We start from the raw sequence: 11,473 nt of genomic DNA, 5'->3' as shown, positions 1-11,473 counted from the left end.
GAGTATTTAAGGCATTTAAGCCACACCTCCAGCCCTGACCTATACATTGAACTCTGGGCAGAAATATATTCAATTGCCTACTTAATATCTCTCCATGTGTAAGATGTAAACATCTCACTAAATACCTCCAAACAGAATTATAGTAATATTATTATTGTCTGTCTTATTCAGCTTACAGAACAGGGCATGGCCCTTAGATTCTCAAGAAATACTTGTTGAGTGAGTAAGTGAAAAAAAAAAATACATGTAACTGTTTGTACAATTATCTTTCACAAGATAAGAGTGATAGAAAAAATACCGAAATATCAACAGACAACACGAAATTATAAGATTTTCCCCCCTAAAACTCCTTTTCTGTTTCAATTTTATTTGAACGGATAGTGGTTAAGAGTATCAGTCTTTGAGGCTCGGAGACTTCTGCTAGACTACCACTTACCAGCTGCATATCCCTGCTTTCTTCGCATGCCAAAGGGGTTTAAAAATATGCTCCTTAATTATGCTCATGCAGCCTTCACAATGAGCCTTACTATGAAATTTTTGATGTAAAGAACTTTGCAGGGTGCATAGTTGAAGGGAAATGACTCTTAGCTAGCAATGCGGACTGGCTTGTTTTCTTTTATAATAAAAAATACACGTTTTTCTAGAAATCTTAACTGAAAAGACAAAAAGAACCCTACACTAGGACCCACCACCCACCACAGCTCTCCGCTTCCTCGCCGGGTTCCCAGGAGGCGGCGCCTGCTCTGTCACATCTTCCGACCACGTGATCTTTTTAGTCTCCTCCCCGCCTTCAACATGGCGGCGCCCAGAGGCAGAAGTCGCACGTGATGAAGTCTGAGCATCAGGGAATCCGGGAGTGCGAGTTTGTGAGCTAGTTTCCCTTCGTACCGTCCGTTGCATACCCTCCCCCCGCGACCGAGGTCCTCGCGGGCCCCTGCCTCTCTGCAGCCATGAAGATAAAGCCCGTTTCCCACAAGACCGAGAACACATACCGGGTGAGCAAAGAGACTTGGGCCCAGAGCAGTGGTGTGGGTCCCTGCTGCTTCAGCCTTGCACCTGGGTCAGAGCGGGATTCTCGGGGCTTCAGTCTTCTGGGCCGAGCCTGAGTTCCTTATCTGGCAAAGGAGGGAGACTTTCCGGGTGTAGTAAACATAGGCTGGGGAAAGACGTGTGGATAGCCGACTTCGCCCGCGGTTTGGGGGGCCTGGCCTGCCTGGGAATTCCCGTAGTCCAGAGTGAAATGCATGGTCTTAGACAAGTGCTTAGGAGATGTTCTCCACTTCTCTTTTATCCTTAAAGACTAAATTGGGGGGCGAGCCGGCGGGAGGAAATGAGTGAATTCTAGCTAACGGCTTTGACATCACTTTCTATTTGTTCCCTTAGAATTATTTTGTTACTGTACAACCGTTTATCTGTGTTTAAAAACACTGTTGCTGGAACGGCTTAGCCAGATCCCTGTGCTTGTAGCGGGTTATGAAATCTAACACATCTGGCGAGACCACATCGCCAGCTTTCACCTGGGTGCACCTCAATCTAGCATGGAAATTTTATTTGAAATGACATGATTGAACTTTTTGCAAATACATTCATGGAAGTATTTAATTATTTTCATAAAGTGGTGCAGGGCATTTAAGACTGTGTCTTTGAGTTTGTTCTTACACTTTTGTGATTCATCAGTGATGTCTGTTTCTAGTTACAAAACACAATTATATATTTTATGATTGATTGAAAATGCAAGTCTGAAATTGCAAGCAAAGCAAACCATTATTTGTAATGATAGTACAAGAGTACTATCTTATAGTACAAGCTTATTGAAACTTTAAACTTTATGTTTTCACAAGGAAATTGTCAACATGTGATTATTATACAGTACTCAAAACAGGTATTCAGGATGTGATAAGTATTAAATGATGATTGTATATTAAATATCCTCCAACAGTTTCTTACATTTGCTGAACGATTGGGGAATGTGAATATTGATATTATTCACCGGATTGATAGAACTGCAAGCTATGATGAGGTAAGAGAACATTGTATTAGCTAATCTTCTAGTATTCATAATTGGTTTTTTAGTCTCTCCTTTTAGTATAAGTGAATTGTTTTTCAGGCCATTCCTTTATTTACATGAAATGCATTAAACCCGTGTGATCTTATACAGTAGTTACACACAACAAATTAAATGTAAATTAAAGTAAATTAAAAATTCAGGGGCTCAGTAGCCATATGTGGCTAGTTGCTACAATATTAAGCAAGTGCAGATATGGAACATTGCTGTCACTGTAGAAAGTTCTATTGGGTGATGCTGTGTTAGACAGTTAACTTGACACTTAGGTGACTTCTGTGATTCCAGCTTCTTCCTTTCCCATGTGCATTCTGAGCTGTGCTGCAGATTCATATTCCTGAAGCTGCCATTTTAAAGAGACTTTGAGCACATCACTTTCATGGGGCTTAGTTTCCTCCTTTATAAAAAGAAAGGGGCTAAACCACATATTTTTTTCCAGTTCTAACCATGCTCTCAGTCACACCTCTACTGAAAAATCTTGTTTTACTACATGAAGTCATTGTTCCCCCGTTAGCCTTTTAAGGTCCTGTATATCATGCCTTGAACTTAAGGGACTCATCTTCAGTTCTTACAGTTCTTCACTTGGCTATAGTCACTACTCACTGTCTTTTTGGATATCTTATCTCCAGTCTGTGAATTTCTTTCTTTATTTATTTATTTTAAAGACTTATTTATTTATTTATTTATTTGACAGACAGAGTCACAAGTAGGCAGAGAGGCAGGTAGAGAAAGGGGATGGGGGAAGCAGGCTCCCTGCTGAACAGAAAGCCCGATGCAGGGCTCCATCCCGGAACCCTGAGATCATGACCTGAGCCGAAGGCAGAGGCTTAACCCACTGAGCCACCGAGGCGCCCCCCAGTCTGTGAATTTAGTGTTAACTGATGTGATCTGGGTAAGCATATAAGGCTTTGGCAACTCATGCTGAAGGAGCCTAACCTAAATTCCTTGTAGGTATAGGGTGGGGTGTTGAAAAGGTAATGTAGACAAGATGATAGCTGAATTGAGTCTTGTTATTTGTATTTAGCATGGCAAAGAAGACAGGAAATGCTGGTTCAGGCTGAGAGAGATGCCTGTATAAACAGACTAGGAAATGCATGTCACATTCAAGAAACTGCAGAACATTTCAATGTGGTTATAATTGTATGTGTAATGTTTGTGTGTGTTGATGATTACTGGGATTGGGGAGGGACACACTGGTGAGAGATAGAGGTGAAGATACAGTCAAGGAGCATAAAAGACTTCATATGTCAAGCTAAGTTTGCATTTTATCCTGAAGCTGTAGGAGGTCATTCTAGGACTGTAAGGATTTTAAGTCAGTGAGTGACATGATCAGGTCTAAGTTTTAGATCTTCCTGCTTTAATGTGGAAGAAAGAGTAGGATTGGAGTCAGGACAACCAGTTGTGAGGATATGGTAGTTACATAAGTAAGAAATTTTTATAGTAGCAGCAGTAAAGAGGGAGAGAAGGGAAGGATTCCAGAGATATTAAAAAAGTAGGGTAGGACTTACAACCTGCTGGTTATGAAGGGAGGGAGGGAACTAAGGTTTTTGTTCTAAGAACTGAGTAGTTGAAAACATAACTTACCAAGTTAGATTTATAGGAAGAGAAGCACAGGGTTGGTTCCATTTGGGGCTTGTTGAATTTGATATACCTACAGCCATCCAGATGATGGTATCCAAAAGATATTTGAATATATGGATCTGGAGGAGTACAGGTGACTTTGGAGGTAGAATTATAGATTTAGTGTTCAGTATATGGTTTATAGTTTAAGCCACAAGAGACATAGATGAGTAAGAGGTAGAATGTCGAGTTAATAGAGAAGAGATTCTAGGATAGGAGCTTGTACTGGATGGTCCTCAGTGGTCTCAATCACATTTGACTGGGGCTTGTTAGTCTTAGTTGTCCTCATGGTCTCTTATTCTCCAATAAGCTAGACTAGGCTTCTTTTCATGGTGGTAGGTTCTTTTCAAGAGAGGAAAAGCAGAGGCTACAAAGCCTCTTAACACCTAACTTTGCTGGTTGCATGTTCATTTCCATTGCACATTATGGTCGAAGGAAGTCAGAAAAGCAAGGCCAGATTCAAGGAGTGAGGAAGCATCCTCACTCCATCCCTTTGTGGTAGGGGCTGTGAATAACAATGCAAAGGGAAAGTGGCATATTTTGAGATCGTAGAAAATTTGGCATGCTGTTTGTGTGTGTACTAATTTGAACTCTCTCTCCATACACATACACACAGGGTAATAATTTATTGATTTTACTTTTCAAAGTATAATGTAGGGGCACCTAGGTGGCTCAGTGGTTAAGCCTCTGCCTTTCGCTCAAGTCATGATCTCAGGGTCCTACGATCGAGCCCTACATTGGGCTCTCTGCTCAGCAGGGAGCCTGCTTCCCCCTCTCTCTGCCTGCCCCTCTGCCTACTTGTGATCTCTCTGTCAAGTAAGTAAATAAAATCTTTTAAAAAAAAATAAGTATAAAGTAATATATACTGTGGTAATAAGCTAAATAACATGACAACATATTGGTGAACTTAGAAAAATCTGTTATCTCACCCCTACCATTCCTTATTGTCAAAGAAACTAATGTTGACATTTTAGTATATATGTATTCTTCTATACTTTTCTCTCTTATGATATGTGCAAATATGTGTATTTATAGAAGTCTTTTTTAAAAACATTGGTTCCTCCCATTTGCTTTATTATGTTTCTTGCTTTTATCAAGAGTTTATCATCAACATACTTCTAATTCAATATAGATAGAACTTTTTGATAGCCGTATAATGTACCTGAGTATTTATGGGCTATAGGTTACATTAAGCATTTTCCTGTTGTTGCATAGTTAGGGTGTTTGGTGTTTTCCCCCACTACAATAGAGCTGAATAAACATCTTCATACTGGTATGTTTGTAAGTTTTATAAGAAATATCTCCAGAATGGGAATTGATGGGTCAGAGGACATACCTATTTTGTTGGTTTCCTTTTCTTTTTTTTTCTTCCATTTTAATAATTGCCAGAGTACTACCCCACAAGGTTATAATTCATATTTCTAAATTCATATGTTAAGAGCACCTTTTTTTCCTGGGCCTAAAAGTGTAGAAAACAGAAAAAAAAATTTTTCTCTTTAGTGTGGCTATTACTTAGGTTTTAGAGACTTATTTGCTACAACCAAATCAATAAAATACTGTTTTTATAAATCATATGCCTATATTGTACAGCTGATTGCTATTTAAGTTTGTTAATGCCCTTCATAAGAAATATTTTTAAACTCTTGACTATTATCATTGTCTCAAGGTATTACTATTTCATTATTCTTATTTACTTTGATCATAGTTTTTGAGTTGCCAAATTAATGGACTGCTTTAATCTTGGCAGGAAGTCGAAACCTACTTTTTTGAGGGTCTGCTGAAATGGAGAGAATTGAACCTTACAGAACACTTCGGTACATTCCATTTTGTTTCTATTTTATTCTCCCATCATTTGCACTTTCTGTGTTTAAAACAACTAAATAATGGTATGGTAGAAAAGCAGAATCTCTCTCTCTCTCTCTCTCTCTCTTTTTTTTTTTAAACCCAGGCAAATTTTACAAAGAAGTTATTGACAAATGCCAGTCCTTCAATCAGTTGGTCTATCATCAAAATGAGATAGTTCAGAGTTTGAAGACTCACCTGCAAATCAAGAACAGTTTTGCCTATCAGCCCCTTTTGGAGTAAGTAGTATGTTGAGAGAAAGCTCAATGACACCTACCTGAATTTTAAGTTTGTGTTTTAAAGGGTGCTGGGGTGATTCAGTTGGTTAAACGACTCTCTTCGGTGGAGGTCATGACCCCCGGGATCCTGAGATTGAGCCCTGTGTCAAGCTCCCTGCTCAGCGGGGAGTCTGCTCTTCCCCCCACCCCCGCACCTGTCCCCCGCTTGTGCTTACTCTCTCCCGGGCTTGCTCTCTCTCTCAAATAAATAATCTTTAAAAGAGGACTTGGGTGGCTCAGTTGGTTAAGCATCTGCCTTGAGTTCAGGTCATGATCTCTGGGTTCTGGCATCAAGCTTGGCTCCCTGCCCTGTGGAGAACCTGCTTCTCCCTCTACCTCTGTTCCTCCACCAGCCCTGCTTGTGATCATGATTTCTCTCTGCCCCAAATAAATAAATAAAATATTAAAAAAAAAAAACACAACTAAGAAATGTTGTGTTTTATCGCTACATTTGCCTTAGATCTGGTGTTTGAATGTAAAAACAAGAATTTGCCTTTTCTGTTAGATTAGAACATTAGTGCTTTGCCAAAAAGCAGAATCTTAATGGTATCCTTTTTTTTTTTTTAACTGTTTTATACGTTTAAGAAGATCCCATTTTTTGGCACACTATAGGAATGACTGAGTGTAACTCGTGATGAAGTGCACCTTCTTGCTCCAGCCTCATTTCTTTGCTAAAAAAATTTTTTTTTTTTTGAGAGATTTTATTTATTTGACAGAGAGAGAGACACAGCGAGAGAAGGAGCATAAGCAGGGGGAGTGGGAGAGGAAGAAGCAGGCTTCCTGCTGAGGAGGGAGCCCAGTGCGAGCCTAAATCCCAGGACCCTGAAATCTTAACCTGAGCTGAAGGCAGACTCCCAACAACTGAGCCACCCAAGCACCCCACTTTGCTAAACTCTTAAAATGTGAAAAATGTTTTATGTCCTTAAGACTTAGTTTGGAAGGTTTAATTAATCCTGGAGATCACAGGCAATCTGCTATCATTTGTGAAATAGATTTACAGACTTTGTGTTTTGATACACGTGTCTTGATCTACTTATTTTTTAATCCAGCTTGGTGGTACAGTTGGCACGAGATCTGCAGACGGACTTTTATCCACATTTTCAGGATTTTTTCCTGACTATCACCTCAATCCTGGAGACTCAGGACACAGAGTTACTAGAATGGGCTTTCACCTCACTGTCCTATCTTTACAAGTACCTGTGGAGACTAATGGTGAAGGACATGTCCAATATATACAGGTGACCCTTTTCTCTCTGTAATACAGTTTGGCTTAGGGGTTTGTGACTTTTAAATTTTCTTTTATCTGATTTACAATTCAGTGCTGTTTAGTAAATTTATAAAATTGTGCAAATATCACCATATCAGTTTAAGAACATTTCCATCATCCCAAAAGGTTTCTCATGGTTCGTCTCCCACCCTGATTTCCTGCCCCTTCATTTTTCCTTTCCTTCTCCTAATGTCCTCCCTGTCAAGTTTTTATTTTTTGGTCAAGTGCAGTCTTTATCAATACTGACAACCAGGATTTCGCACTCCTACCCCATATTTAGTTAAAATGTACACAGTATCCATCATGTTTACCTGCTGATATGGCTGCATAATTCTGACATGCTTTTTTTTATTGTTTTCTTTCTTGGGAGTCTGACAGATCAGACTCCACACTGCCTTTCCAACTCAGTCTCTAATTATATGAAATTGGTTCTCCAGCCATAGTGGTCCATCATCTGTTCTATTAGTCTGCATTGACCTGATCTTCTCTTATCTCCAGCTACTGATATCCTGCTTCCCCATCAAAGCCAAGCTTGGTTTTCATAACCTCCACAGATTTTTCTGGGCACCTTACCCTAAAGTGAAAACTTTGTACTCTGAACCTTTCTGGCATTCTACACACTTACATCACACAACTTCTGTTATAATTGTTTGTTCACAGTGTAATGATGTGTTTTATAAATCTTGAACTCTTCAAGAATCCAGTCTTAAATATCTGAATTTACCCAGCGCCTAACATATTTAGTAAGCCAAAAGAGGTACTTAGGGAACACTGAGCAAATGTGAACAGAGGATGAATTCCATAGTCGCTTTCTTGCTTAAGAAAAAAGATTGAGTATAGTCAATTTCAGTCCGGTACTTGATGGATTTTCCCCCTTGGTTTACTGGTTATTTCTGCATACTTTAGTTGCCACAAGAACATGAAGATTTATGCCCTCCTCCTAAGTATAGGTGTCGGTATGGGACAGAACCGTCGATTTTGTTTTTGTCACTCCCCCTTCACCCTCCCCTTCGTTGAACCACGCTTCCCTTTACCCCACTTTGAACAAAGAATGAGAAAGAAATATTTTTTTTCAGCCTTTACTAGTTTTCTGTGAAGCTTTTGGTAAAATGTATTAGAAACCAAGATTACTTCATTCAAAACCAGCAAGATCTTTGGGCAGTGTGCAGTATGTGAGGGGTTTAGGTTCCAAGATCCCTAGTAGATACCTGAAAGCATAGATAGTACTAAACCCTCTATGTGTTATGTTTTTTCCTACACACACGTACCTATGATAAAGTATCATTCATAAATGCAAGTAAGAGATTAACAGCAATAACTTGAACAGTTATAACGACATACCGTAATAAAAGTTGTATGAATGTGGTCTCTCTTCAAAAATACCTTATTGTTCTATACTCAGCCTTCTTCTTATGATGTTAGGTGATAAAATGCCCGAGATGACATGAGGAGAATGACAGCTCAGTTCAGTGAGTGTTTATTGAGCACTACCTATGTGTTCAGCGCTTGAGATACAATTACAAATAAAACAGATAAAAATCCCTCTTTGGGCAAAGTTTACAGATTAGCAGGAGAACATCTTCGGTGCATGCCTGGCATACTCAAGGAACAGCAAGGAGTCCTGGGCCGTGGGGCAGTGTGTATAAGCAGAGGGTAATTAGGCGGTGCCACACTGCATTAGTAGGGTCCCAATCATATAAGGTTCTTGTGGGCACTGTAAGTTCTTGGCTTCTACTGTAAGAACTCTTGAAATGCCTCTTGGATCCATCTTTCAGCATTTCCCTCTACCATAAGCCTCTCTCATGCCTTGTTCACCCACATTCGCATGACTTGAGCAGCTTTCTGGTTGGACTGCCAGTGTCTTCATTTATTTCATCCTGCATACTGTTACTAAATTAATCTCTCCAAAACACTCATTTCCCACTCAGCCAATATTTATTAGTACCTTCTGTGGGCTACATACTGAGAATATGGCAAAAATAGGAGACCATGCTTAAACCATGTGACCAGTTTAAACAATGAGATTATACAAGTAATTATTTAGTTACAGCTAAGTGTCTTTATGACCTTGAGCAGGTTGCTTGGCCTTTCTGTCTTGGGCTTATTATCTGTGGATTGGGGATAATAGTACCTATACTCCATGGGGTTGTGTTGGTTAGAGGAAGTAACACAGAGTAAGTGCTGACATAGATATAAGCTTAAGTCTAGATTCCTCTGTTTGGTGTTCAGAAGTACCTGTTTACCTGGGTGGCTTTACCTGCCGCAGTCATCCCCAACCCCACCACCATTTCCCTTTCAGACAGACTGGCTTCCTTGTCCTTTGACTGTGATCATTTCTACGCATCCTGCCTTTGTTCTCACTTTTATCTCTAATCATATGTACACCAGTACCCACCTGAATTCTTCTCATCATTCAGGAATCACTACAAGTTTTAGCTATTCATGGAGTCTTCTCTGTAAAATCTGTACCACCAATCCTAGGATTTTTCTTTTCTATTATCTTCATCTTCTGTCTTGGTAAATGAACGAGATTTTAAACCACTTGCTTTATACTGGCAATGTATTCCTCATATACCTAGCTCAGTGTTGGACATAGAGTTGATGCGGAGTGTGTATTTATTAAAATGTTATTAAACATGTCGTATTTTCTCATTTGTAGCATGTATAGTACACTCCTGGCTCATAAAAAACTACATATAAGAAATTTTGCTGCTGAAAGTTTCACTTTTTTGATGAGAAAGGTTAGTCTGATATCGTACGTGTTTATTGTTCATTAATCCTCAAGAATCTGATGAACAGAAACATATCTTTTAAATGTGGTTGCATGGACTAATATAGGTAGATAGATAGATAATATAATCTATATGTTATATAGATTATGAAATATGAATAATGAAATATGAAATGAAAACAATATATAATATAACATATATATAAGAAGAAATCTGTACTATTTTATTTCATGTTTATGTTATCTTTGCTTATTAATGTGAAATAATTTAAGTCACTGTTTTATTGTTATTTAGGTTTATGGTAGCTTTCAGTCTGAATATCAGAAGTACCCTCTAATTCGAGTCAGTAAATACATGAATGGTGAGAGTAATAGAAACTTTTATAGTAATTTCACAGAAGAAACTCTTATCATGATGTTGCTTGTGTTTCCATAGTAAATTTTAGAGGATTCTTATAATGAAACAGAAACACTGGTATTAATTTCTTTTCTACTCCTAAGTGTATGATTTACTTCGAAAGATAGAATGTTGCTTTATGTAGTTTTTCTTGGCACAGACACGTGCATTATTGCACTGAATCAGTGCTGTGTGTGAAATTAGAAGTGTACTATTAGAATAGTTTGAAATCACTGTAAGTGTCTCTTCCTTTTAGAATTTTATCCTAATTACATTTAACTATGAACCTGTGCAGCAGTAAATAATATGTCTTCCTTTGGATTTCTTGTGTTGTAAATGTAATTTTCCATTTCCTTTATGTGTTTTAGGTTTCTGATAAAAATGCACTTTTCAATTTAATGTTTCTTGATCTTGATGAACATCCGGAAAAGGTAGAAGGAGTTGGACAGTTGCTCTTTGAAATGTGCAAAGGAGTTAGAAACATGTTTCATTCCTGTACAGGGAAGGTAAATGACTGGGAGGATCTTTTTAGTCTGTATGAAAGAGATTGAAAGGAAAATGGACAAGATTTATGTAAATAGTATAGAGAGAGGATACTCTGGAATTAATAAAAAGCACTAGTGGGAAGAATTAGGGCTTTAATAACAATGCTTACCTAGGCTCTAGGTGATTAGGTATATTTACCTATAAAATTATATTTTATAATAAAATAAAAGCTGTTTTCTTTATCCTGGATCCTAGAAGATAACATAAATTGATTAATGAGTGAGGAGTGAGCATTTCGATGATAAAATTCTCCCTCCTAGTTTGGAAATTCCTTATGGGACATGTAGTTAACCATCAAAGCTGCCGTATCTTTGATCATTCCAGATCAGATTTTAATATAGCTTAATCAGAGTGGGGAATAATCAGAGTGGGAAATAAGAGTATAATACTTTAAAAATAAGAGTGTACATGTCCATTTTAATGATTATTGGATTCCCACAGGCAGTGAAGCTAATTTTACAAAAACTAGGGCCAGTTACTGAAACAGAAACTCAATTGCCATGGATTTTAGTTGGAGAAACACTCAAAAACATGGTCAAATCAACTGCGTTCTACATCTACAAGGAACATTTTGGTACATTTTTTGAATGTTTGCAAGTAAGTTCTAATTTTTAAGGATTTGTATATAATAAGGAACCCGAGATTTGAATGTTCTTGCTCATAGTTTAGCAGACCACTCCTGGAGACTGTATTTTATAATTGTTATCTTTATACTTTTACACACATAATT

The 11,473-nt window shown here is 38.2% G+C and overlaps 1 protein-coding gene across 1 annotated transcript in view; it reads left to right on the top strand.

Moving 5' to 3' along the window:
• The first annotated feature begins 765 nt into the window (after positions 1-765).
• UTP20 (UTP20 small subunit processome component) overlaps positions 766-11,473 on the top strand; it is a 100,150-nt gene continuing 89,442 nt past the window's right edge. Inside the window, exons 1-8 of the mRNA XM_032346617.1 lie at positions 766-995; positions 1,940-2,020; positions 5,430-5,496; positions 5,631-5,763; positions 6,852-7,040; positions 9,729-9,810; positions 10,566-10,703; positions 11,185-11,340. Of these exons, the coding sequence (XP_032202508.1) occupies positions 951-995; positions 1,940-2,020; positions 5,430-5,496; positions 5,631-5,763; positions 6,852-7,040; positions 9,729-9,810; positions 10,566-10,703; positions 11,185-11,340 (891 nt within the window). The 5' untranslated portion in view covers positions 766-950. The remainder of the gene's footprint in view (positions 996-1,939; positions 2,021-5,429; positions 5,497-5,630; positions 5,764-6,851; positions 7,041-9,728; positions 9,811-10,565; positions 10,704-11,184; positions 11,341-11,473) is intronic.

The sequence above is a fragment of the Mustela erminea genome, chromosome 6 (genome assembly GCF_009829155.1).
Source record: "Mustela erminea isolate mMusErm1 chromosome 6, mMusErm1.Pri, whole genome shotgun sequence".
Classification (NCBI taxonomy): domain Eukaryota; kingdom Metazoa; phylum Chordata; class Mammalia; order Carnivora; family Mustelidae; genus Mustela; species Mustela erminea.
This window is presented reverse-complemented; position numbering and strand designations above follow the sequence as displayed.